The 27,393-nt window shown below is 46.2% G+C and overlaps 1 protein-coding gene across 10 annotated transcripts in view; it reads left to right on the forward strand.

Annotated features, from left to right (window-relative positions):
- The window catches only part of LOC149340280 (thrombospondin type-1 domain-containing protein 7A-like), a 360,309-nt gene that overhangs the window by 183,991 nt on the left and 148,925 nt on the right, over positions 1-27,393 (forward strand). For all 10 annotated transcript variants that reach the window (XM_089549023.1, XM_089549024.1, XM_089549025.1 and 7 more), the window contains 8 exons: positions 3,340-3,535; positions 5,950-6,062; positions 9,650-9,892; positions 12,955-13,200; positions 14,758-14,937; positions 18,059-18,237; positions 22,591-22,727; positions 25,553-25,703. In XM_089549023.1, the coding sequence (XP_089405149.1) occupies positions 3,340-3,535; positions 5,950-6,062; positions 9,650-9,892; positions 12,955-13,200; positions 14,758-14,937; positions 18,059-18,237; positions 22,591-22,727; positions 25,553-25,703 (1,445 nt within the window). The remainder of the gene's footprint in view (positions 1-3,339; positions 3,536-5,949; positions 6,063-9,649; positions 9,893-12,954; positions 13,201-14,757; positions 14,938-18,058; positions 18,238-22,590; positions 22,728-25,552; positions 25,704-27,393) is intronic.

A 27,393-nucleotide genomic window follows, 5' to 3' on the forward strand; every position in this document is an offset into this window, starting at 1 on the left:
TAGCCTTTTCGATCACTTCGTTTCTCGTGCTACTCACTCTAGAAAGCCGCAGTTTGGCCATGTGCAAGACGGATGGAGATTGGTTTGGTTTGTTTTATGGGATTCAAGGTCCCGAAGCGACTCGGGCGATGAGAAACGCCGCAGTGAAGGGCTCCGGAAATTTCGACCACATGGGGTTCTTTAACACGCACTTACATCGCACAGTACACGAGCGTCTAAAATTTCGCCCCCATTGAAATTCGACCGGCGCGGCCGGGATCTAACCCGCGTCTTTCGATGCCGGCCCGCGGCGATCGAATTGCTAGACCGGCGCTCAATTAGAAAATGCCTGCCTAGCTATTTGGCTGCTCTCCACTTCATCTTGGTACTCACAGTGCACTAACTTCCCCGCAAGGGCTAACCTGTAATGCTAGCGTTCTGTTTAACTAATGTTGGATACACTTTCATTAGCCTGTATTCTGGCTATTAAGATCGGTTCCTGGTGGCATGCCTGAGTATTGGCTCTAGTATCTTGCTGCTAAGTGCATACTGACATGATTGATCATAAAAACAAACTACAACCAGGAGTAAAAAAATTACTTACTATGTTCAATCTGATCAGCACCCATAGTCACAATAATGCAGTAAAATTAAACGCAGAAAAAAAAAATTTCAAACGTTTTTTTTTTTACTTTCATTCACGTGACTTCTTCCTGGCAAACATGCATTGCGCGTTTTATAAGTTTTCACATGAACATAATTTGGAACTGATAGTCAGTGTATGTGCTCTTTACTTCTGGTTATATTTGGGAAGAGAGCTGTGCTAGTTAAATGTGAATAAATATATTTCATATTCTCAAATCCAGCGAGCAAACACTTTAAAACGAAGAGTTTGGCATAAACGTTGAAAACCGACTTATGTGTAACCAAATCAGCTCCTTCAAACACTTCCGTTCAACTCCGTAAAAAATAAAAATGGGACCTTTCAGGTCCAACGCCTCATAGCTTCGTTCCTTCTCTGTGTTCGATGCTTTTCAAGATGCTCCACTAAACCACTTCTCTACCATTCCCAGAAAAAGCACATACTTTATAGTTTACTTTTTCATTGTTCTTTTTTCTTGGCCTCTCTGAACAAATTTCGCCATCTTTAGTCAACATCTCTGTTTATAAAGGCAACTGTGCTAACCTGCGCTCGAAAGCTTGATGCATTATTGATCGCGCTATCCACGCTGCCTTGCGGGTAAGCTGGCAGTTCTCAAATGTCCGCTTCCGACCAAGGTGCCTAGAGGGCAGCACGACGCACATTTTGCTAAACATTTTGCAAGACACTGGCAGGTAATGAGATGTTTTTGCGCCGGAATAAAGCGAATGCCTTACTATGGATGCCAGTCCTAGTAAACTATGACTCGTTTTGTCAGCAAGAGTAAGAAACGGAATCCGCATTGCTTGCGCCACCACTTCTGGCAAGCTGTGATGCTCTCTATTGCTGCCTGGGTTATAATAAACCAGCGGGCTGCATTTTTGCTCCATAACGCTCCCACAGGAAGTACGGTGCTGTAGAATTCAGCATAGAACGCCTGCGCGTATCTGCAATGTCGACATATCCAGCAGCCGTCATCTTCAAATCACTCGTAAATAATGCGGGAAACAAATGATAATAAAGAATAATAGCAACAATCAGATACCACTTAAGGGAACACTGTGGGCTATGAAGCTTGCCAACACCACAGAGAGCTCCGTAGTAATTCCCACCCTTTCAGATTCATCAACGCACATGTTAATCTTCGTACAAGACCGCTTTTGAACTTCGATTCCTCCAAAACATAGCGTTGCAGTCGGGGTCGAACCCACGACCTCCTGATATGTAGCAAAACGTCCCAGATAGTCAGGAACAGCAGCGCGTTCGTTGTCAGCTGAAAGTAATGCATTAAAGTCAGCAGAATTCTTTGTTCCCCCCCCCCCCCCCCCCCCCCCACGAAAAAAAATACTTTTCTCGTGTTTCCGAGCTTGTGTAAGTTTGGTAAATAAGCCGTATATTCTCTTACAGATTACTTTCCATATCCCCCAGATAAATAGCTTTGAGGCTATAGAAAGTTTGAAGATTAGTAGCTAATCTGCTGCAATTATGGCTGTTGTCAACCGCACAGGTCCGAAGGCACAGAGATACTTTCTTTTCCTAATATTCGCAAGTAGCTAGAAGATTTGGGAGTGCAAAATTTTATTCAAGTGGAGACAAGATTTCTGTTTTGTTATTGCCTTTTTTGCAAAGGGGCGGATGTCTTTTTTTCGAACTGGTGCAGAAACTTAGAGGTCGCAACAATAAGGTACGGGAAACATGATGTGCAATTAACCATTTATTTCTTTATCACAATGAATAGCAAGGTCATTTTTTTTCTGAATAGATATCCTGTGGAGTATGGAAGAACAGTTACAGCCCCTTTGAAGACATTTTGAAATTCCGTGTAGATAACCTCCGAATTCAATATTCTGCGCAGAGTGGATGTTCCCTTACCTACTGGAGCCGCCTCCAAATAAGTGGTCACCATCGCTGGCTGGCTATTCATAAACGGAATAAATCTCTGCTCCTGAACATTTCGTAGGGCGGCAAAATAGTCTAGATCTTCGCAAATGATTTTGTTTCCTTTCGTCGAAACCTTTCTTAGCCATGGAACTTACAAGTGAATGGATTCGTTCTGTGCTCCACAAAATTTCAATTCTTAACGGCAAGCATCATGTCGCGAATACAAAACCCATAATTAAACCTGGTGTCTGTGACAACATTGTCTGTGACAACATTGTGTGACGTCATATGTTTCATCACGAGTTGATCATGCGCATAAAATCGGCATTCCTTTCTTTAAAACAAAATCCGCAGCTGAGTCTTTCCTTCCACGAACAGCAAAGGACTGGAACCACCTTCCCGGAAGTACAGCCTCCATCATCGACCATCAGCGTTTTTGTTCCGCCTTAGCTATCACTGTATAATTAGAAATCAAACGCCTTGTACTAAACCCATGTATACAACCACTCCCCTCTTCAATGCCCTCGGGCCTTGAGGGCAAAATAAATGAAATAAATGAAATGAACAGCACACCGATCGCTTATTGCAACCGGCCGCGACCTGATCCCAACAATGTTTCTAGTCCTTTCGAAAATCAGTTGCGCGAGCACTACTACGCCGTAGCAGTTTATTGAGCCCGGTGGTTGAGTAAAGTCGCACCTTGTTCCTGAGATACAGAGAGGTGGCAACTAGCAAAAGTATGAGGTCGTACTCCCTCTGTGCATGTGGCGTTTACAACTCGGCTGACAGACTGCCTTTACCAAGCCTTCGCGGTAAATGCTTCTTCATCCCTTTGGCAGGTGGCGCACAATGCCCTCCCAAATCGGAGCTGAAGCAGCCGGACGACTGTAACATGGTGCGCTGCTTCGGCATGCACTGGAAGACCGGCCCCTGGAAGAAGTGCGTTGCCGAGAACGCCACCAGCGGGTGCGGTCGGGGAAGGCAGCACCGCACCGTCAACTGCGTCTTCAAAAAAGGAAACGTCTCCGACAAGAAGTGAGCTACATCGTACGCGCGTCCATACCGCGTTTAGGAACTTGACAAGGCAAAATAATGCTACCGGTGAGAGTGCAGTGTGTGAGAAGACCCGAAAACGTTAAAAAAATCACGACCAAGAAGGAGAATCACAAATAATGAGATGAAATAAAGAGTAAAAATTTGTACTACGTTCGGCCTTGCGGAAATGAGAATTTCAGCAACAGCAGGGATGGTGCCGCATTCCGATGCTAGTCGAAGAGTTTGGTAACTATGGGTAAAGGGTGCCTACTCCATAGAGAGTTGAAGCACACGTAGGTGACGTAACCAGTCAAAGGGAGAGATTCCCACCCTCTATCCGTCCGTTAATATATATCCAAATAATATGGGCCTGCAGCCTAGCAGACGCAGAGAGGAAAATGGGTGAGGGTTAAAAGAAGTGAGAGGGGAGAATTCGCATCGTCATGCGAGTCTTCAATCAGTTGGGACAAGTGAGTGACAGAAATTTTGGGCAATCAACGTGGTGCGTTGCCATTGTGTCATGTGTTACAACGCCAAAAGAAACGACAGCTCGAACTGGTAGCGTGCCATTAAAGCTGTTGCTGTAAAACCTCTATTGTCTATGGTAGAGGTGTTTAAACGATTTCAAAAATAGGAAGGGTGGAATAACGAGCGCTAATGATCGAAGGCTCATGTTTGTAGATGGAATGCGCACTTTCTCTCGGCTAGATAGGCACAGTTACCCTTTTTAGCTCTAGAAGCTAACGAGTAGTCCATTAGTACAGTCAGTGAGAGCCTTTAAAGTGCACCAAACGGAAGCTTTTTCTTCCTAGAAGTAACAAGTTGATGCGAAATCATTACAATCTGAATGCTTCACTGTGAATGACTGCTCTGACACTGATACTGCTAACATTTTATCGGCCTGAAGCAAGACAGGCGCCAGCTCTGAGGGATAAGAGTAATATTGCCGTCGTGTTCAGACCAGTAACAAAAAATAGTTGTGCTGATACCATTACCGTTATCATCGTTACGGCTGCGCTGACGTTTTGCTGTCAGTCTCTCAGAGTGTCAGAGAAGACGCGGGTGAAGGAGCTGGCTAGCCATGAGTTACGCCTGGGCGAAGGTGATTGATTAAGTGGATGAACAGGTGAACGTGTGGGCGGGTGACTGAGCGGTAAAGTGCGTAGAGACTGAGAGGCAGAGAGGAAGTGGTTGAGCGAGTGAGTGATAGGTTGGGCGGGCCATGAGATAAGCGTGGACGAATGTTATTAAGTGGATGAAGGGTGAACGTAGGTGGGTGACTGAGCAGTAAAGTGAGAGACTTAGTGAGTGAGTGAGTGAGTGAGTGAGTGAGTGAGTGAGTGAGTGAGTGAGTGAGTGAGTGAGTGAGTGAGTGAGTGAGTGAGTGAGTGAGTGAGTGAGTGAGTGAGTGAGTGAGTGAGTGAGTGAGTGAGTGAGTGAGTGAGTGAGTGAGTGAGTGAGTGAGTGAGTGAGTGAGTGAGTGAGTGAGTGAGTGAGTGAGTGAGTGAGTGAGTGAGTGAGTGAGTGAGTGAGTGAGTGAGTGAGTGAGTGAGTGAGTGAGTGAGTGAGTGAGTGAGTGAGTGAGTGAGTGAGTGAGTGAGTGAGTGAGTGAGTGAGTGAGTGAGTGAGTGAGTGAGTGAGTGCTTGGTTACGTGAGTGTGTGGGGTGTGATTGAGAGAGTGACTGGGTGTGTCGTTGAGTGTGTGTGCAAGGGTGTGTTTGAGTGAGTCGGTGGATGTGTAGCTGAGGGATGGGTGTGCGCGTCCATGCGTGCTTGTTACGCTGAACACGTGTACGCAGCATATTATAGCAATATATGTACGCGCGGCCCTCGTAAGGAATGCATTCGCACTGTTTCGAACAGAACACATGCCTAGCGTTACTTTAGGGCGCCAGCACACCCACAATCACGTGGCCATCCTCTGCTCACAGCCCATGCCATCATAATACCCCACGAAACGTCTCTCGGACGCCGCATGTAAGTATCCGGCAAGAGTAGCAAACGTGCGGTGGGAGGCACAAATCAAGAACGCTCTCAGGAGGCTTCCAGCAAACACGCTCAATTTGATGTCCACAAGTCTGCACCAGTAAATTTAACAGACAATAAAGCACTCATTGTAGCCATAAGCGCAGGTGTCGTTCCGCTCGGCATGGCGTCATCATTCTGTCAATCAATTAAGGAACCAGCTATCAAAGGTCATTTTGACAGACGAAGGAACTTCGTGGCAATAAAGACGACGTTGAAAAGTAATGTAGAATACAGTATGCTGGAAATTGATTACTGCAGATTATTTACCCCACGGAAAAAACTGACAACTCCGCTTCAGCTGAGTTTTGCGCATTACCCAACAAGCGAAGCATGTTTTTCTTTTCGCTTTCCCGTTCTCTCTCTGACCCCTCCTTTTCCGTTTCAGGTGCGCTCCGCTCAAGAAGCCAGCCAATTCACAGCCCTGCCACATACCATGTCCAGTTGATTGCCAAATGACCAATTTTTCCGACTGGAGACTATGCAAAGATTGTGGCGATGGTAAGCGCATAGGATCAATGTTTTCAACCATTCCTTTTAACCAAATTCTCCACATATGTTCAGGCGTGGGCTGTAAATGCGGAGCACAGGAACGGTCGCAGAATTAAGAACTGCTTATGGGCGCTGCCTAGCTGTACCGTCTTGAACTATGTGTGCTTGGACTCCGTGAGAGGGCGCCGGTGGCACGGACCCACATTTTCCCGCAGGCCTGCCAGCATCCCCATTTAACTGATGTTCGGCTGACAGCAGCGAGCCTTCATCGTTTCATTGTAGAAGCGGCTCGCACTGGGAAAGGGAGCGAGACTGCCGTCTCGCACTTCGAGTTATGAACCCGCTCACGGCCGTGCGGCCATCGCTTCGACGCCGCTAACTCAGCCGTAACTCAGCCCCTAACTCAGCCCAACATCGACGGTAAATTCAAGCCACTTGGAGGAAGACAACTAATGGCGGTTTTGTCCGAAACAGCTCAGCATCCATCGAACATTGATAACGCCAGGGTTAAAGCAAAGAGCAGGGGAGGGGCACGATGGTGGGCCCTCTCGCTGCGCGCGGAGAGCCAAGGGCTCTTGTCTGGCGATGATAGGTGGAGCTTATATGCAGTTTCTTCTGATTCCGCCGTCTTTCCCGTGCTACGCATTATTCTCGCCGCTCCTGTACTTTAAAGCACTGCATCCCAAAATAACCGGCTGCGCCGCCGTTGTACTGGAGCCTAGCACTATTGATGATAGACGTATTAGTATGGTCCCGTAAACGCAAGAAAAAAAACATTGCCGCTTTGAAATTTTAAGGCGCTTTAAGAGTACCCAGGCACTAGCCATTATCAAAAACATCCGCATACAGCGCCGACGGTACTCGCTATTATGATTAGAAGTAAAATCGCATGGGCACACTGCAGTGCGAAATACATAACTTTCGAGAAGAGCACAGACTTGGGTGTTAAATTTCGTCTTTCCTCATAAGTTTTTTATGAGCAGCAAGTGCATTGCATTTGATTGCAAAGAGACTTGGGCCAAACCGTTGCGCTGATGTGCCAGGGACTGGTTCCTCTTCAAATAGCTTAAATCCGCCTCGTGCAATAAAAGCCTGCATGTGGCCCTTTCATTAAGCGAAGCTGTGACCTTGAGGTGAAACATCCGCCTCTCATTCGGGAAAGGCAAGATTTCAACCCCAGTGCCATTGGGTAACAACCTGTTTTATGATGAGTACGAAATTTCTCACGACCGGATGCTGGGCTTTTCCTGGATGATGTGCTCGGGCAAAGAGTCTGGCAAGTATTAATATTATACAAGTCCTACCATGATCACCAGACCATTCATTTATTGGACAGGATAAAATCAGGTGGATCACAAGTTTTCAGTGCCACTAAAATGAAAAAAAAAAAACTTACACAGCTGCTGTACTTCTGTTGAGTACTTAAAACATAAATTGCTCTTGTCCCTTCATAATCAACAAATCCTAAAGCATACGAATTGCCGTTGGTTTAGCTTGTCTCAAAATCCCATATTTCTATTCAAGGCTCTACAGTCGGTCATTGGCGCTTTTTTTTTTGTTAGTTTGTTCGCGTGAGGACGAGTATTGCCCAGGTAATTACAGAGAAAGTGCTTCACACTTTCGCCCGTGCTTGAAGTACTAATGAGCAAATGCGCTGAGGCACGAGATAATTAATGAATTCACACCTTTCACAGGGCGCTTGTGGAAATATGCGGGCTTCATTATCTACATTTTTTTTTGCGTGCTTGCTTTTGTAATAATTACCCCAGAAAATAATACTCGCAGCGGAGCTGCGATTATACACCGATAGTCATTATACGTAATGTTAAATATTATGCAGCACCAAGTCACTTTATAACCCATAGTCTGTACCCGCCGCGGTGGCTCAGTGGTTACGGCGCTCGGCTGCTGACCCGAAAGACTTGGGTTCGATCCCGGCCGCGGCGGCTGAATTTCGATGAAGGCGAAATTCTAGAGGCCCGTGCACTTTGCGATGTCAGTGCACGTTAAAGAACCCAAGGTGGTGGAAATTTCCGGAGACCTTCACTACGGCGTCCCTCATAGCCTGAGTCGCTTTGGGACGTAAAACCTGACTAAACCAATAAACCAAACCATTGTTTGTATTAGCTACACTCGTGACATGCAACACAGCGCTCCTTATAAGGAACTTTTTTGTTTATTAATACTTATCATGTCCCAACCATTTACTTGCTACGCTGCGTCGTTGTTGGTATCACGAACCCGCAAGAAAAGATGTCCATGCAGTTCTTTGTCTTTTTCTGTGTGTGTGTGACGTGAGCGACAAAGTCGAGATAAACGACGCGGAAGCATTGCACGGGTAAACAAGGGCGCCTAGGCTGCTGCTGCGCATTGTCGCCTGTCATGGGCTTGCCAGACGTCACTGTCACCATGGAAGTTCGCGAAAGCGTGAAGACCGGTCTGACCTTGTCACTCAATTTTTTCTTTTCTGGTATTCGTTCTTTTGTGCGTAATTTCGACCCTTCTATTCCGCGCAGGACTGACTTCTCTCTGGTCGTGTTTATTCATGATGTACGTGCGGAAAAGGAAAGTTGCTTTCAACGCTGATATTTATCCATGCATTATCTTTCGTCTTAACTAGCGCCACGCCGTATCACTCTGCTTTTACTTACTCGTATCTCTCAGTGATCCTTTCAGGACACTGTGAATGGAGAGTTTAGACGCGTCGTCAGGCTTGGCGCAGTAGGGGTCCGATATCACGGATGTTAATGGAGAAAGATCGAAAGTATAGGCGGATTGAAACAAATAAAACAGAACATAAATCTTATTACATGAGATGATAACAACGAGGCAAACAAGAGAAGATGCTTTACTGAAGATGCATAAAAATAGCGTGCGCTAACCTTGCGCCAACGGTGTTTTCTCGCTAACATGTCGGCTTGTGTTAAAGGAGCATGATGTTGTTCTCTCTCAAAGCTGGAAGCCTCGCAAGGGAGAATTGCAAATACAATCAGTGAAGACACCAGATTCAGTCTGCAGTGGTGTGCACGCCATTTTTGGGGCTACTGGAGGATAATGACGCGGCGGACACACATATTATCATTAAATAATTCTATTCATTCATGTATTAGTGCGGCTGCTGCAAAACCTACAAAAATTTTCATTTTGTAATTGGGACATTTGTTGGAAAATTGGCCTCGCTTGGAACATATTCTGTTGCCGTTTCAATTTTCACTGCATTCTTAAGCCCAACAAAACCCACACCGATATGCAGCAAGTACTCACGGCTGGTCAGTGTCATGCGTACGCTGATGAGATGAGGATGTCTTTGCAAAATGTGTTAGGCTGAAGAACAATACAGTACATGTCAAAAGCACAGAGAGAACGCCGAACTAAGAAGGGGCCTTACCGACGAGTAAACTTTAAATTCATTTCTCACAAAAAAAAGAAATGAAGTCCACCGAGTCCTAAATCACCGCCCTGCGATCGTCGGCCGAGGTGATGTGCGAGCGCGATGAAGGGACGCATCCTGCGGTTCAAGCTTTGTGCTGACCGCCGGAGTTCTGTTGCGAAGTTGTCACGTCTTTTAACCGGTGTTCCTAACCCCTTGTACGCAGGGGCTGTGCCTGTGCTGGTGCGCGAGCGGTTCGTGCTTCGTCGAGAGACGCTGGGCGGTAAGGCCTGCCCGTGGCAGAGCTTACGCGAGGTGCGGCTCTGCAGCCCGACCGACGGTGAACCCTGGTGTCAGCTGGGGCGCAGCTCACAGCAGGGCCAGGGTGCCTACCGCTGGAGTGCGTCGCCATGGTCACAGTGCGTCCTTGCTCCGGACGCTCGCTGCGGGAGCGGCTTTCAAGTGCGAAGTGAGCAACTTTCTTCGTGTATTGAAAAATGTTACTCTTAACTGGGAAACACTGACCGTGTCCAAATAAAAAGCGATGCTGTGACTTGCGCCTGAGTAGACAGCAGAGAGAAGGGTCCACGGCGAGCGAGAAGAATACCACCAAGGGCTGTTGAGCAAAAATATTGCGCACACTTCTGTTATAACGTTGTTGAATGCGTGGTAACGTTTACAACGTCAGACTGCAGTGACGCTCTGCCGTCATTCATGACCGGCAAATGTTTTCACTCTGCGGCAAAGAAATAGATCTTTGTTAAACCCTTTCCTGCTAACTAAACACAAAGCTCTCAGGAGGCGAAATTATGAGCGCTAAACGTTTGCTGCCTGTTTCCTGTTTACTAGAATTAAAGATTGAAATGTTGACATCGTTTTTGCTGTTATTGGCTAGGGCACTGATGCAGCACACTGCGAACCACCTGCTACAATTGCCGACTGCTGTTTTCTCAGTTGTATTCCGCTATAGAAAGACAGAAGAGCTTGCACAAAGCATCCGTCGCTCTACGGACGCTACAATTTGTTGATACCCTTTAGCAATCATAGGCTGCGCCTTTAGTCACAGGACGGAGAATAAACTATCAGGATCGCAGCACTCTTCGTGCGAATATCTCGCTTCTAGTGTGGTACGATACACTGCCAGCCCAAAAAAGCGGGACAAGAATTTCTCGTTCAGTCAGCTGCTACCACGTGCTACATGGTGCTGAGCATACAATATTACAGCGGGAATGTTGAATAATTCATTCGCCCCATTGGTTACCCACGATAGTCAAAAGTAGTCACTGCGACCACAGAGAGCATTTTATAAGCCAGATTCTGCAGCGCGTAGGAAGCGTAGGCCGTAACTATCACTTTCTTACGGTGAGATGTCAGCTTCCTCTCAAATGAAAATCAAGTTATTCCGGTTGAAGTCCGCAGTTTCGCGACCGGCTTTCGGCAGATGGAAATAGTTAAGGATTTCCAAAGTCGAAGACAAGAAAAGCAGTCCTCGATCGATGTTTCATTCGAAAGTTATTGTTAATGTAAAAAAAATTCACGGGGGCACTTTGTTCACCTAAAGTGCGCTGAGGCGAAATCCTTAAGCGCGGTGTTGCTGCTTGTGTCGCTGATGCGTTATTATGCTTCGCCTCTAAGAGTGAAACGCGACAGCGTCTTGCAACGCTGCCAGGAAGTCCACACAACGCCATCGCCCGTTCGGTTCTACGCCTTGCTCGTCGGTAAATTGGTTTTTGAGGAAAAGAAATGTATCTGTCTCGCATATCTTGATGGACACCTAAACCTCGCCGTAACGGGAAGGGAGGAAGATGAGAGTGAACGAAGACACCGTATTCACTAAACCCGCCTTTGTTCCAAACCATCGAGCTGGCATGGCAGAGTGGTTAGCACGCTCGTCTCGCACTCCGGAGACCGGGGTTCGATTCCCGAACATGACCAATTTCCTACTCAGTTTTATTTATTTATCTGGCCTGACTAGAAGGGTTAATTAGGATAATTTAGTAATTAAACAATTAACTGAACTCAGTCCCACTTACTTGGAGCACCACTATACGATCCCTTTAATTGGTTGCATAGTTACTATACAAAGTACAATTGGCCTCGTTTGAAATTCGCGCACTCTGACGTCACGACCCTTTCGACCAATTGAAAAGCGTGACATTTCTGTCGACAACTCCTGCTTACAACGATGAGGCATTAAAGGCTTCCGCCTTAACAAATTTCTGCAAGTATTGCATGCAGCATTCTGACAACAAACACTGAGTGCTCCCAGCTAGTTTCGTCACTCAGTCCGGTAGCCGTTAGTTGAGAAATGACAACCCATGGTGGAAACCTGTGTTGCGTCTGTAGCATCGGACGGCTAAATGCCATTGATGCTCTGCCGTCTAACATCTGACAGCGTTGATGAAGACAGCTATGATCTGGAAATCAGGTGCCGAATTATTTTAAATTCAAAGCTAGGGCCCGTGTCACTTGCACGCTTGAGCACATTCGACCAGGGAGTACTTCCTCGGACCCCCATGTCCGCAATGCGCACCGGACCGGAACAAATTACGACCATGGCTCGCATTTGAGTTGTTTGAAGAATCCATTTCTTGTAAGCTGTCCGCACGTGACTAAATCGTTACTGTGGTCTTGGAAATTATGATATCTCAGAGCTCATGAAATGCGAAGCGCCGTGATTATTTGTTCCTACGTGTGGCCATTTTTTTCTCAATTAGGCGCCTGATCTGCTTTGCCGGCTCCGGCATCGATAACTCTGACAGGCTTTACATACTCTACTCTTCTAAGTCACAATGGCCTCGTGCGCAATGCTACATAACCAAGCATTCCTGAGGAAAGTCCCAAGTGTTCGCTTCACCAAGCCAAGCATTTTCCTCCAAATTAATTGAAAGTAAAGCACACGTGGTCATGAGAAAGTGGAAGAGTAGGACGCTTATCTCGGGTCGAGTGGTCGAGGCAAAGATCAGACCACTCAGGAGCAGCACTAGTTTCTCAGGTATGGAAGCTTCTTTCACTCTCAATGGACACCTGGCCTTCGCACTGAGGGAAGGAGTAAATTTAACGAAATAGCTGAGAAAACTTCGGAGTGAATGCAGAGGCACAGACACCACAAAACTCTCACGGAGTGAATAGGTTTGTAACATTGCCCACGTAGTCAAGTTCGTAGCGTAGCGCCTCATCAAAGCTCCTTTGTGCGGTGCTGGCTGGTTGATAGGTAACAAACAGAAAGAATTTTATTTGTATTACCCGCATTAGGATTTCGGCACTCACCTCCAGTTACTTGGAATCACCATCAGTGACTTGAAGTACTGTCTTGATGTAAAAGGGTTTATAGCGCAAAGACACGGACAAGAGAGACGAAACACACACACAGGCGCTTGTGTGTGTGTGTTTCGTCTCTCTTGTCCGTGTCATTGTTTGCGCTATCAACTCGCCCAACAGAGGGTTTTATTGAAGTACTGTTTTGCATATTTCGTTAAGCCAGTCACTGCTGACGTCCTGCTTAAACTCTTGTGTTTTTTCGCTTTGCAGACATTACGTGCGTAGACTCCAACAACCTTCCTGCGGAGCCTGCGCTGTGCATCAACCTCACCGCGGTAGTCACCGCGTCGCGTTCACCGGTGTTGTCGGTGCCCTCTGCGCACCAGGTGTGCCACGTTCGCTGCCACGACCAGTGCGCAGTGTCCGAGTGGTCAGAGTGGTCGCTGTGCCCTCAAGACGACGACGACGCTGAGTGCCGCAGGGACACCGTCAGCCGCCGAAATCGCCACTTAGTTGGTAAGGCAGTGTCTGCGACCTATCGGTGTGCGATTATGCATTCGAGTGGTGCCGCCCGTCACAAGCATTACTGAGAAACTTCATATCCTCACTACGAGAGGACGAAGAGAGCTTGGTCGTATAGCAATTATCGGATAAAAATCGGTAGGAAAAATTTTGAACAACTTTCTTTATACCAAGGAAAAAGGCACACACCTCCCAAGGAGAAAAAAAAATTTATAGGAGTTTAGCGTAGTTAAACCGAGAAGACCTGCTAAAGCAGGTGTTCCTTCTTCAACTGGAGGGGGCATTTAAACTCCGCCTTAGGGGTGTGACATGATATTTTTAGTCGGTTAATGCCCATGTATACTGAATCGGTAATTCCTACTTAATATTCATAGATGGCGGCGAGTCCTCATATACCACTACAAGCGCAGTGGCACAATGGTTAAGCGATGCGCCACTGCACTGACAGGTGACCGTTTCTATCCCAGCCACCCATCGGGATTTTGCCACCCATGTTGCTCTTTCCGAGCAACCTCTCGCCCAGGTGGCACGACGCTCGTCCGAACTTACCCGAGCTTACCCGAAATACTACCTGAGCTTACCCGAGTAGCTACCCGGGTTGCTAGGCAACCCGGGGGGCAGCAGGGGGGTCCACGGACCACGCAATGAGCGGTTAGACCTGGCGTAGTATTGCTTTCGCAATAAAAAAGGAACACAGCTCGGAAGCTCAATTAAAATTTCTTCAATTTTCTGGAGAATGAACAAATGTCGTGGTACGCTCGTAGTCAAATATGAGTTCACTTTTGTGCAGCGCAAGCGGCTCATTGTGCATCGCCAGAACTCGAGTTGTTTTTTTCTACAGGAGAACGCTCTTTGCAATTGCTCTGGAGCTTTAAAACGCCAGGTGTACTACTGGAGTCGCACTACATGAGTAATAATTAAATATTTTAACGCATGAAGACAAGTACTGTCGTCATCGTCGTTTTCCTTGAGCGAAAAATCCCGAGAACCCACTTAGGGGGCAGGTAGGTCTCCTAGGTCGCGGGATCGAGTGGCGTCATCACAACCTGCCCGCCAAATTGTGAGCAAACTGCCTACCGTAGCAGGTGGTAGCTAAAATTAATGTTGGTCGCGAAGGGTTATTCGGAAGAAAAATCTGGGTCGCACAAGCCCCACCGGTGGCAGCGCCTGCCATCCCAGGGAAGGGACTCATCCTTAGCCACTGCACCACTGCGTCTGGGGTGGTATGAGAACTCCAAGGGTTCTATGAATGTAAAGTCGAGAATGAACAATTTCGCATATATGGGCATTAACTCATTAAGGCTATTGCGTCATGCTCTTAGGCGGTTCATAAGTGTCCCTTCCAATTTCTTTATAATCGACACATTACGTTTTTGGAACGCACTTCAATGAGTATGAATCAATAACTATTCGAAACTCTTTCCTCTCTAAGGACCAAGGAGAAGAAAGAGTTAATTTGCAGTGCCATTCGTGAGCGTATCGCTGTGCTCTTTCCGATTCAATCTAGCCTGCGTTCAATGCCCCTTAATATGCGGGAAAATCATATCCCAGGTCCTCGAAGTCAAAACTGCCGCATGAGTCTCAGCGAACAGCGACCGTGTCCACCAAAGCAGAGCGTCAAAGTGGCCAACGCAACCTGGAGCGACTGCATCCTGCATGGAGACGTGGCTTGCGGCACCGGCCATCGTTTGCGGCTGACGCCTGCTTCTGCGAATTCCTGCAGTGCAACAGGTGCGTTTTTGCTCGACCTGCACTTTAGGCTGCCAGACTATTCACGACTTCCATCTTGAAGAAATGACTGGGAAATTATTCGGACTGGAGCATTTCTTACGGCTCTGCTGCATCAGCGATATTTGATAATCTGGGCCGGTCAGTTTAATCGCCTGCTGGTGGCTCAGACATTTCGTTGGGCAGCTTGTAGTGCCGCAAATCTTTGTAGTGACTGTTCTTTTTTTCTTCCTTCAAAGCTGCCCGCATGCCGCCTTCTCGGTTTTTTGTGGTGCGAGACGCGCCCAGATTTATCTCGATTGATCGCATTCAGGCGGAGCCGATTCTGCATTGTTCCAGAGTGTACTGTAACTTTCCACTTTTTATCTCGGAAGTTCGCTATCAGCGTTAGAAAGAACGGCCGAGAGCGGCGGGAATTGGTTCGACGACAACCCGGCACGCTTTTTTGTTACATCGCCGCTGACTCATTCAGTTCTTTGCGGGTGCAAGTCAGCCCAAATAATGTTTAGAAGCCATTTTCGCTGTCTTCCTGCTTTCCGGACTGCAGTTCCCACTACGTGACAATGTGCCATTCTAACCTCAATTTGATTTTTTAAATGGGTTAGCACTACAACAAAAGGAACGATTGTTGGGCTAGTTGGTTCATGATACAGGAACGAAACCGCGTGAGAACACGGGACTACACAAAGGAAGAATACAGACACGGCGCTGACTTACAAGTGGGTGTATTTCATGCGAGAAAGCATTAAATAGAGAAAGCAAGCACGAGAAAAAACACCACACCCTACTGATATCAACTGCTACTATCTAAGAAAGCTGCTTCTTTCTTTGATAAGTGAAGAGACGGTTCGCTCAAGCATTCACTTCCTCTGCGGTGGATTATAAAGTCTTCACAGATCTCCTTTTGTATCTGGCTGCTATACGTATGCAGCACTTTGCACTGCCCGAGATGAGGAAGGCAAGCACATGTAGTCGCGTATTTGAGAATAGCAACAGCTTTGATCATTGGTTTGGTTTGGTTTATTGGGGTTTAACGTCCCAAAGCGACTCAGGCTATGAGGAAAGCAGTAGAAAAGGGCTCCGGAAATTTTGACCACCTGGGGTTCTTTAACGTGCACTGACAACGCACAGTACACGGGCCTCTAGAGTTTCGCCTTCATCGAAATTCGGCCGCCGCGGCCGGGATCGAACCCGCGTCTTTCGGGTCAGCAGCCGAGCGCCGTAACCACTGAGCCATCGCGGCGGGTTTAGCTCTGATATTCCTCAAGTCATTTGCATGCTCTCTTAATCTATCGTTAAGGCAACTACCGGTCTGCCCAACATAAGTGGCACCTCACGAGAGAAAGATTTCATAGATCACTTTGCTTTTGCATTCCACATATCGTATATTCCACATATTGCATTCCACATGCTTTATGTTGTATTAAACCCATTTTTGCTGACGACCGCTTACGTTTTGTGCACAACGAGATCAGTTTGTAGGGAGCCGAGAAAACCAGACGTACTCTGCCACGACCCATGATCTTTTTTAGCCGATGGCTAACACCATACCCATTTGGAATGGAAGCTATTTTCGCGGAACTTCGTTCAAAAGGTTTTAAGGGATCTGGTCGACGCTTCTCTTTCAAAAGCTGGTAGCATACGCTGCTGATGGTGTCCATAAGGTAGCCGCAGCACTAAGCCTTTTAGCTTGCGTCTCAACGCTTTCAAAAATGCGGTGGTGGCACGACCTGTCGAGTGCGTTCCTGAAGGCACTTACAGCTACTCCTGGTATTGATATCAGTAGTGTGTTGTGTTTTTTCTTGGGCTTGCTTTCTGTATATAATGCTTTCTCGCATGAAATACATCAAGTTGTAAGTAAGCGCTGTGTTTGTGGTCTTCCTTTCTGTAGTCCCGTGTTTTCGCGCTGTTTCGTTCCAGCAGCACTACAACGACCATTATTGCAAAAAGTGTGCGGCGTGGGCGTGTGTGGTCTCGGTTTACAGAAGGCGAAATGTTGAGAGGAAAGTCCACAGTAAATGGGAGGGGGAATGAGGGTAAATGAGAGAGAGGAAACAAAAAAGGGAGGAGGTGGCGGGCGGTTAGAGGGACACGGCAATTTGACGAGTGCAGAAAATAGGGAGGGCGTGTCACTCTGTGATTGCTGGATTGGATCGGGAGAGGGTGTGGGTGTGGGGCTACAGTGTGTCACAGGGTGATTAATGGCCTGGATCATGCCACCCGCTCGTACAGTCTGAACCCCTCAGCGACAGCAGCTGTTCCGTCCGGGTGGAACACTGGTGCTAACCCATACTCTACTGTCTAAATCACATTGAACGTCCGTGAATTCTTGTATAGTTCGAAAGTTAGGCCTAAGTATATTCTATATACGTAGGCCTAACTACGTATTCTATTATAGTTCCAAAGCGTTGACCCACGTATAGGAAAAATCTGCCAATTCTGGAGTAAATATGGCAGTAATGTGTAGCTGACAATTGTGTGTGTTGCGAAATTCACGTACAGGATACGAGTTGATGCTAGTCCTTTACGCGCTTATTTTCATTGTTTCTATTATTAGATAAATTCTGTTGAATAACGTCTGAAAGGGATGCTGGCAACTTTTTTTTTGCATCCGTAACATTAAGTGGTTGGCGGCGGAGATTTCTCGCAGGTAGTCCTCGCTTGTAATACCTGATGGAGCTCAGAAGAGAAAGCACGAACACGCATTACGTGGCAAATTACTGCACTTTAACCTTTAGTAATCACGATGAACAGTAAGGAATGAAGAAATAGGAAATAAGAGGTAACGCAGGGAAAATGGAGAGATTTTCCAAAGTGCCGCACGTAAAAGGCGACCAAGACCAATTTTCACGTCAAACTTAATTTCGGGTTAAGGCAAGGAACATCAATGGATCGGGCTCGCTAAGTTTGTAGTCTAGCTTAGAGTCTTAAATTTTCTTTTCAGTAGCGTGATATCCTTCATTCAGTGCATTACTGGCCCACCGTCGGGATACAAGCGAAACTCCCGTGGCGTGCACGAGCCGTTCACATTAAGGGGTCAAATGAACTTCTTTGGCTGATTGAAGTTGTGCGAAATGTTCACTCGTTTTCTGGCACTTTTTTGCGTTCTTCCACTGTCACCCAGGTTTCCAGAACATTACCTGCCAGGAACCTTGTCCAGTGGACTGCGTGATGGGAGAGTGGTCCCCCTGGTCTCGGTGCGACGCTGTGTGTGGAGGGGGCACCCGCAACCGCACTCGCCGTGTCGTCCGCTGGCACCAGCATGGGGGAAGGCCCTGCCCAACCGCGGCACCGAACGACCTGGTCAGTGCCCTTCCTTCCGTGTTTCCTCAACCCCTTTTTCTCACCATCGTGGCCATTTGTTCAGCCAGCGCATGCAGACTTATAATATACGCTCTTCAGACAAGGTTCGCAGCGCGGTGTCACACGCACCAAACTGTGAAGAGCAAACCTGACGTCAGATTCACGAGAAAGTATTCCTAAAAGAAACTGAGCGATTATTTATCACGCATTCATGGTTTTTGCGCTCTATCGCCATGAATACCAACTGGCCCTACTTCTTACGTTAACGCAATTTATCACGCAAGTGCTGGAAATCATAATGGCCGAAAGTTTACCACATAAACGTCGACTTCTTATGAGCCGTATCTATGTGAATTTCTGTGATTGCTGTGTATTGGGACATTACTACGGCCGTTTTCCTTTCAATGTTTTTCTGGTTGCTGATTCGGGCTAAGCCGCAAATTGCTATCTCTCGAATCTGCCACTTGTTGAAGCCGGTGATAAGAACGAAGTAAGCAATAGGGAAAGGCGTCTTGCATTTGCACCGGGCCTGGTACAAAATTTCACGCGATCGGGTGGTGTTGGGAAGCAAACGAAAGTGGCTGCCGCAGTCAGAAGCAGGAGATACGGTTTAGCCTTACAATAGGGTGTTCGAGCTTTTTTGCTATTTCAAGCATCTGTTTGGGAGAGGGTCAAGAAATCATTGAGGTACCCAAACTTCCAGGCCCGCTTATCAGCTTTGCTATTTGAAACGGAAGATGTCTCAATGAAGTGAGGCGTCATGGTGCGTACGAAGGACGACGGAAGATTTTTGAAGCTAACTAAAAAGGCAGATATATTAGTAAAATACATTTTCTGTACAAAGCATCATTTAAGTGTTTCAAGTTTTTAAGTCTGTTACTTTTATCTTTGTCAAGCAGGAAGGTTAAATTTAGGAGAGGCCCTTACGTCACCTTTTTTGGAATGCGGAAGTCAGGACTTCCCCATGTTTGTCAGCCACCTGCCAGGAAGCTGCGCGCGGCTAGCGTGCCTGTTGCTGTCGCAATGCCCGAGCATGCGCCGAGCAGTTCGGGGCGGGAGCTACTGCGGAAAATCTCTTCCACTTCGGTCAGCCGAGAAGTCGTACTTGCTGCAGGCGGCTTTTTATTTAATTCATTTCTGTTGTAGCAGAAACTATTGACTAAGACTTGCAAAAAAAAAAAAAAACACGTCATTTCGGCACGCATTCGGCAATGTCGCTCGGACATCTGGAGCCTCTCCTGCGACTGCCTTCTTCGGTTTACTTTTGTGGATGCTTGGCATCAGCCATCTGTCGGATGATTAAAAAAAAGCAACTGGAGTAACGGTTTGTCAAGAAACATATCCATCGGAAAGAAATGTCAACCTCTCAAATTCACCAAGACATGATCATCACCTTGACTGACACTGCCATTTCGTATATCATAGTTAAACGTTGGTATTTCAAGCACGCAGGGAAAACATTATAAAATGAGCTGAGGCCAAGGAGACCATCAACTGTCATTGCCAAAAAAAAAAATGTGCAACTTACTTTTGACATGATAATGTAAGATTGAACACTGCCTATATGTAAACCAGGTAGCAGGCAGGCTGTGCATCCTACGGTAGATAACATGTTACACATTCAATTCGAGGATTTTGTCTTTTGAAAAGTTTCAGCTCAATTTCTACTATGCTTTCTTCCTCCTTAGCGTAACAGCACCCGTCGTATGTCATTAAAAAATTTGAAACATTCTACTTGCTCAATTCTCCACGACGGCCGTTTGTTGGGTTCATCGTTATAAGCCTGAAACAAAACACCAAACAAAGCAATGCAAACTCATATGTCTCACGGCAAAGCAGGCGAAGGTGCCTCCCTGAGCACAATAGGTGATGACAAATTTTTAGAACAATCCAATAGTTTGTTGCTCATCTGCTTCTTTAACAGTTTCACGATCCCCAGACACTACTACTATGAACTTACGAAGCGTTTAAAGCGGAGAATCTGAGAAGCGACACCAGTAATGCTCACGAGAGGAGCCCTCTACCACATGGACAACTCCCCAGCCTATACCTTAGCATTTGCCCTGGCAACAATCCTTGAATGCCGATTTCAAATTATTCATCACCAGGGCTCTTCATCAGATCTTGTCCACCCCGAATTTTGCCTCTTTTCAAACATAAATAGATGTAGCAAGATGTTTTGCCACTGATAATAAGATGATAATAGGATGATAAGAAGGTGCAGAAGAGTTCTTTGGGTGTCAACCTGAAGAGCACTTCGGCATTGTCAAAAAGGCGCATCACGCCGCAACAGCGCTCTCTTAGACTGCTATGTGCAGAAGAAAAAAAAAAATCACGACATCTACAAGTGGCGTGGTTCTCTTCAGGCTCAGATTTGATCAGTCACGCGTCGTATATTTTCTTTCTCTCTCGCTCCTACAATTTCCAAACTGCGTCAAATAGACGATGCTTCGCTTTGACGCAAAAACATGACCTCTTCAATATTTACAAAGCAGAAAATATATTCAGTCCCTTTAATGTTTTTCTGAGCGTTCTATAAGCTCGTCAGCTGAAACGTTGTTGGAGGCTCTTAGCTACACAGAGATTTTTAATTTCGTTGTATTTAAGTGCTTCGTTCCAATCCCTAGCGTAAACCTTGTTTTAATGTACTCCAGATTTTTAGTCCCCGGTGGTGTGGTAATGCTGAACTGCACGGATACGAATAGAATGCTTACTCCTCGTATGGTTAGGTTCGAGTTTAATTCAAGCGCTCGGATTCTTTGCGGATAGTTTTTCTACATACTACACCCTGTCACAATAGGATATATCGGGCCAAAGAGAAGCGGTCGGCCACCAGATAATTTTTGCTCTCGTTCTGCCGAACGTGCCCTGATACGCAGGCATTGAGTCGCATGGAAGGAGCACTAAGATAGAAAAAGCGAAATTCCTAGTTAGCTCAACAAAATAGAAGAGCGCCATAACAGATCCGATCGTGAAGACACACAGATCTTATTAGGTTTATGCACGCCAGCACATAAAATCAGCTTCATTTTCAGCAGAAATACAAACGGGACTCAGCTCAAAACAGGTGCGTCGTATGAAAACACCGTCCCCAGAAAGGGCCGTTCCCGGAGGTACCGTTGACTCTAAAAATACGAATCTAAACACTGAAGCAAAGTGCTCCTTCCAAATCCGTGAACGAAAACACGACCGTCGGTAGGTAGCTAGATCGTGTATTTACCGACGCATTTGCTATCTGAAGTGAACGGTAGTAGTGACAGTCGCTTTCTTTTCCGTGTATAGCTCTCCCTCTCGTTCTTCAGTGCGCGCCATGTTTGTCTCTCCTCGCTGTTACTGCTCTGAATAGCGTTTTTTGCTCTGGACATCACGCTTTACGGAAGGCTACGCGCAAGAACAGTTGGAAACACGGGAGAAGCGGACGATCTGCATTGCTGAAAGACATCGTGAATCTGAGTGTGCCGATGGTATTTTTCAAAGTGCTGCATCAGACTCTGCACTCGCGGTGGTAGCAACGTTCGAACCAACCAGCCTCTCTCCCCGCAGGCGATTGCGAATAGTGCTGTATGCGTTGATGTGCAGCTGCCACCGAGGCAGTGCAAACTGAAGCCATCACCTGGCCGTGCAGGCCGTGCATTTCGTTGACGAGCGTTTTCAAGCGTTTAAAATCGTAACAATAATTTTTTAAGTCGGTATTTAATTTCATATTTTCCTCTAATTCCTTGATTCAAATCTAAATTATGTAATCGGTCACACCTGTGATCTTATTTTAAACTAGTGTTGCAGCAAGCAGAATGGCCTGTGAGGAATTACCAGGTAAGGTTGTGGTCACTAGGAGCAACCTACAGGATAATTCTGCCTACAAACTGTTGTTGCCTGGTTATGCAAGATGAACCTAAGTTCGTTTGGCATTAAAATTCCACCATGTCACGGTTGTGCATTGAGCCCGCAAAACCACCGGGCAATATGGCAGTTCTGTGCGCGACCAGTCATTGGCAACTACGATTAGACTACGAGCTAGTGTTTCGTTTGAAGCCTCTTTTCTTTTCTACAGGGAAACCTTGTCAAGTTTTCTAAGAAAAAGTGCATAATCCCATGAAGGGGAGCGTATATAACAAGGTGTCTTTGAAAAAACAAATCTCCTCTTTGCATTTACGTATTCTAGCCAGTGGCGTGGGACGGAGCGCGTGTGTATTGTATCGCCAGCCATTAAATTGACTTGTCACCGTCTACCATGTCATCCTTGCCCGCATATGTCACTTACCTTAAGTATTTTCAGGGAACAGACAGCCAGATAAATACAGCACAAAAAATTGTTTTCACCATGAGTTCATTGGTCTTTTCCTTGTGTTGCAGGAAGTTCAAACCGATACCTGTCTCGTGGATTGCGGGCGCAATATCTGGCTCCCATTCGGCTGGACTTGGTGTCGCCATCCAACCACAAGCAAGAAGATGTCCTGCGGCACCGTCGGAGTCAGGACAAGATCTATCTTGTGAGTGTGATGCCATAAACGATGCATAAAAATCTCAATGTCTTTTCTCAGCTGTTATCTCAGTAAAGGGACTGAGGCAAGTTTTAAGTTACGTTTAAAAAAAAATAAAAAACCATCACAGTTTTCAAAGATGCTCGAATTCACTAGAGGAAAAGATACACGAGGTAACCTTTTCAAGCTAATCAAGCTACCATTCCCGATGATTGGAAAATGGCCAAGGTCATCCCTATTCACAAATCTGGAGATAAGGCTAGCGTCAACAATTACAGGCCTGTTTCGCTCCTGTGCACCGCTAGCAAGGTAATGGAGCACTTTATTTTTAAGCATATAAGCAGTTTTCTGGAAAATAATAATTTCTTTTCTGAGGGACAGCACGGTTTTCGACGTGGCCTATCCACGGTTACGCAACTACTACACACTACTAATGATCTCATGGTAGCTTTGGATCGGGGTGGGCAAATTGATATACTGTTCCTCGACTTCGAAAAGGCGTTTGACCGAGTCTGTCACAAAAGGTTATTACTTAAGCTAAAAAGTGTATTGCAAAATGAACAAATTTTGAATTGGCTTGATTGTTACTTATCCAATCGACAACAGTATGTCTGCATTGAAAACTCACTTTCTTTATCTGCCCCTGTATTATCCGGTGTACCACAAGGTTCTGTCCTTGGACCTCTTCTTTTTCTGATCTATTTAAATGACCTGTCTTTGGATTCCTCTGTACAATGCCGGTTCTTTGCCGATGACTGCATCGTGTACCAGGTCATCGAATCTGTGCAAGATCAAATTGTGCTACGTGATTACCTCTCTGCAATTACCAGTTGGTGTCACTCCTGGCGTATGAACCTAAATGTCTCTAAATGTGCCCACATGATGGTCACAAGAAAGAAAAAACCGTTAATATATACTTACAAAATTAACAATGCTGATGTCAAGCGGGTTGACAACTTCAAATATCTTGGTGTTATAATTGACTCCAAATTAACGTGGAACGCACATGTTGAATATGTTGTGTCGGCGTCACTAAAAAAGCTGTGGTTATTAAAGCACCGCATGAGGCACTGCACTAGTGCAACAAAACTTGCAGCATTCACGACACTCGTTAGGCCAATTCTTGATTACGCTGACACTGTTTGGGACCCTCATACTAAGAAAAACATCAATCACATTGAAGGGGTACAAAAGAAAGCACTTCGATTCATTTTTAACGCTTACCATAGAAGTATCTCTGTTTCAGACCTGAGAACACGAGCTGGGCTCCCGTCGCTAGAAATGCGCCGCAAACTACACCGCCTACAAATGATGTACAGTATTGTCAACCACCATGTCAAAATAAATTTTCATAATTACATGCACTTCAACGAATCCAGGAAAACGAGAGGCAAGCACAGCAAAACAATTGTAATGCCGCAGGTTAAAACTAACGCCTACCGTTCATCATTCTTTCCTCGAACCACAGCTGAGTGGAACGCCTTACCCTATGAAGTAGCTGACATGCCCTCAGTTGAATCTTTTGTTACAGCCGTGTCATCTTATCTATGATGCTGCAAGTATTTCTTTACAACGCTTCTTGCTTTGCCGTCCGCCTTTCAAAGTGTATTCCTTCTTTCTTTTTTTGTGTGTTTTTTGATTGTGCACATTCCTTCGTGGCTGATTGTCAATAGCATGTTTTCTTTCTTTGCCGCTGTTAAACTCACTTTAGCAATTGTTCAAGAACAATGTATCCACTCCTGCTTTGACTGCCAAGAGGCAGTTGGCAGTATTTGATAAATAAATAAATAAATAAATGCGCAGTTCTGTGTTCCTGCGTTCTTGTTTTGACTTTTATGGTTCACCAGATAGCGTTGTCTAAATTCTATGAACAAAGCAGAGAAATCAAAAAAGTTCCGATGTGGCGAAAAAATATACAATGTGTGCGTTTGACGAAAGCAATTATGCAATAATTATTTATTATCAATAAAAAAGTGCTAGCGCAAATTTAAAAGAAATATGTGGCTATCGTTGTACTAAAAGCAGTAGTGGTGCGAACATCGTCCGAAGTAGCACACGCGGAGCGTTCACGTCACTGCGTGCACTGTCCGGCGATGACCAAGCGGGTCGTAAAGTCCGCCTCCGCAGTGTATATGCATAAAAGGCCAACAGATATTGTGCATCGTGCACATTTGGCTAACAATAAAGAAACAACATGCTTTCTTATTGACTCGTTGGCAAGGAGGAAAGCGCAGTGTAGATGCGAGGACGATGAGAGTTCGGAGACGTGGTGTGTGCGTGTGTGCGCGTGCGTGCGTGCGTGCGTGCGTGCGTGCGTGCGTGCGTGCGTGCGTGCGTGCGCGCGCGTGCGTGTGTGTGTGTGTGGGGGGGGGGGGTGGCGTGCGTGTTTGCATGTCAGAGAAATAAAGAGCAAGGACAGTATTTACGATGGTAGTTTTGGAGATAAGGAAAAAATCTAATTAAGGAAGCGTTCACATTCATATGTACTTCACTTCATCATTTCTTATTTTCAAAACACGCAACAAAAACAGCACAGCTGTAGCCTGAAGGCAAGAGGGCTATAGCGCCATTTTATGATCAGAAGGTTTGGGCGCTTGGCCCTGATGACAAATTAATGAATGACTGAGCTTCAAGACTAAAACAGCACAAAGTTAAAAAATATACTACCACAGAGCATGCTTTATTTCATTTTTATGATACAGAATTTGTTCTCTGTGTAGTTTATCAGGGCGTCAAAAACCACTCTGGCTCTTACCGTTCGTGTGTGCTTCTACTTTCTTTTGTCTGTGTCTGTTTTGACTGCATTGCAACTATGAAACGTACCTAAACTGCAGATGTATGTCTGTGCTGAACGGTGACCCACACGAAGAACTGGCCGAGGAAGAGTGTGACCCGCTGCGGAGGCCCCACGATAGCGAGGAGTGCAAGACTCACTGTCCGGGAGAGTGTGTGGTCTCCGAGTGGTCGGAGTGGTCGCCCTGCCTGGTGAGCCCTTGAATGAGCCCAACTGATGCGTGGTCGACGTATTGTTGATGCGTGGTCGACGTAGTTACCTTCACGTGACACCGCCTCACCAAATTTATCTTGCTGATTTTTTTACCCAGTAAATTCGCCCCATTTGATGTTGGGGGGGGGGGGGGAGAAGAGTGCTGAATTCATCAAAGTTTATTCACGCAAATCTGCTTAATATTCACTTGCTTTTACGAGTAACCGGTACAGGTCGAGCCAATGAACACGGACTTAGGTTTCCGAGGCAGTGAGATTAATTTAAATGTTTTTTCCCCCGAAGGTTGAGCTACTGCGGGCATGGTTTCCAGTGATACTGAATGAGCAAGACTTTTTTACTGTTCACAATTAATTGCGACAAGGAAATTCACCGTATAATATATGATTCGCTTTGCGGTAACAGGTTAATGCGCGGCTGCAACTCTGTTATGAAATGGCTCAGTAAGAGTGCTGTTACAACCGCCATAATAAAGCGATATCGACAGGCTTGTCTTTTTCTTACGTCTCCGAGGTAAATGTCAAGCATCACAAGTTTCCAGGAGCCCTTTTCAGCAAACTTAGACGAACATTTTCCTTGGACTGCGGCAAAGCCGGCGCTAAAAAGGAAGCCATAGCTTTCCAAAATTTTCTGTCGTATAGAGCAGCTATCAAAAATAAAAGTTTATCATCCCAGCCTTCCGAGCGGTTTTCCAATCAACACCGCCGCAAACAGACCCACTTTTGCCTCCCGATGCCTCATACTTCTTGGCCATCGCCACCACATATCGAGTCACGTGTTCTGATTGCTATTCACCAATCGCTAGCGACTACATCGTGGTCGTCCTCTTTTATTTCGCTCGTTTTGCTCTTCTAACTGCTCGGTGGCAGTACTCATAGAGCTGTGGTCCTGCGAGGAAGCCCGACGGCTCGCCTCTCTTGCCTACGGGAGCTTTTACAGCTGCTCATGATGAAGGAAGGAATGTGAAAAAAAAGGTGGGCTCTACGGCGCCCATATTCTTCTACACTACGGCAAGCAGCGCTAGGTCAAGCAGCAAAACTAGCAAGGGACATTTTGCGCACAAACCGGCACGGAAACGAAATGCGTTTGTACGTGGGCATTGTAAAACACCCAAAGAGGCGAAGTACACTGAGTGCGCTGTTCAATTGGTAGAGAAGCGGATGATGACGACGGCGCCTCAGGTCGTGAAAGTAGCCGGAAGACCTGGCCGATGCCAGACCTAAGCGTGCGACTACCACCATGCATGAACCACCCGGTAATGTGCTGTACCTTTCCTGCAAGGCCTTTCATGCTTGCACCTAATCTCGGCGGCGGGTAAGACCGGAACTTTTTCTGATCCGCTAGGCGAATAACATTCACCGCAAAATTTTCCTTTTTCTTATTAGGTTGTGTTATGATCTCTAGCGGTTTATCATAATCAGCTAAGCTTCTGAGGGGAGGCGCGATTATGTCGAATGCTTATGCCATAGCTCCATCTCGATGCCCTTGCCGGCAGGCGCCCCGTCTTACGTCTTATAAAAACTTCACGGTGCGTCGTCAATATGCGTTAAATTTCACTAGTTTTAGGGCAGCAGAGCTTTTCTAGGATCAAGGCCTCTTCTAGTGCGCTACGATGCCCAAAAATGAGGAGATATACGATACAGAAATGGCCCTGCACAGAGGCTACACACC

The sequence above is a fragment of the Amblyomma mixtum genome, chromosome 6 (assembly GCF_055824585.1).
Source record: "Amblyomma mixtum isolate Tamu chromosome 6, ASM5582458v1, whole genome shotgun sequence".
Classification (NCBI taxonomy): Eukaryota; Metazoa; Arthropoda; class Arachnida; order Ixodida; family Ixodidae; genus Amblyomma; species Amblyomma mixtum.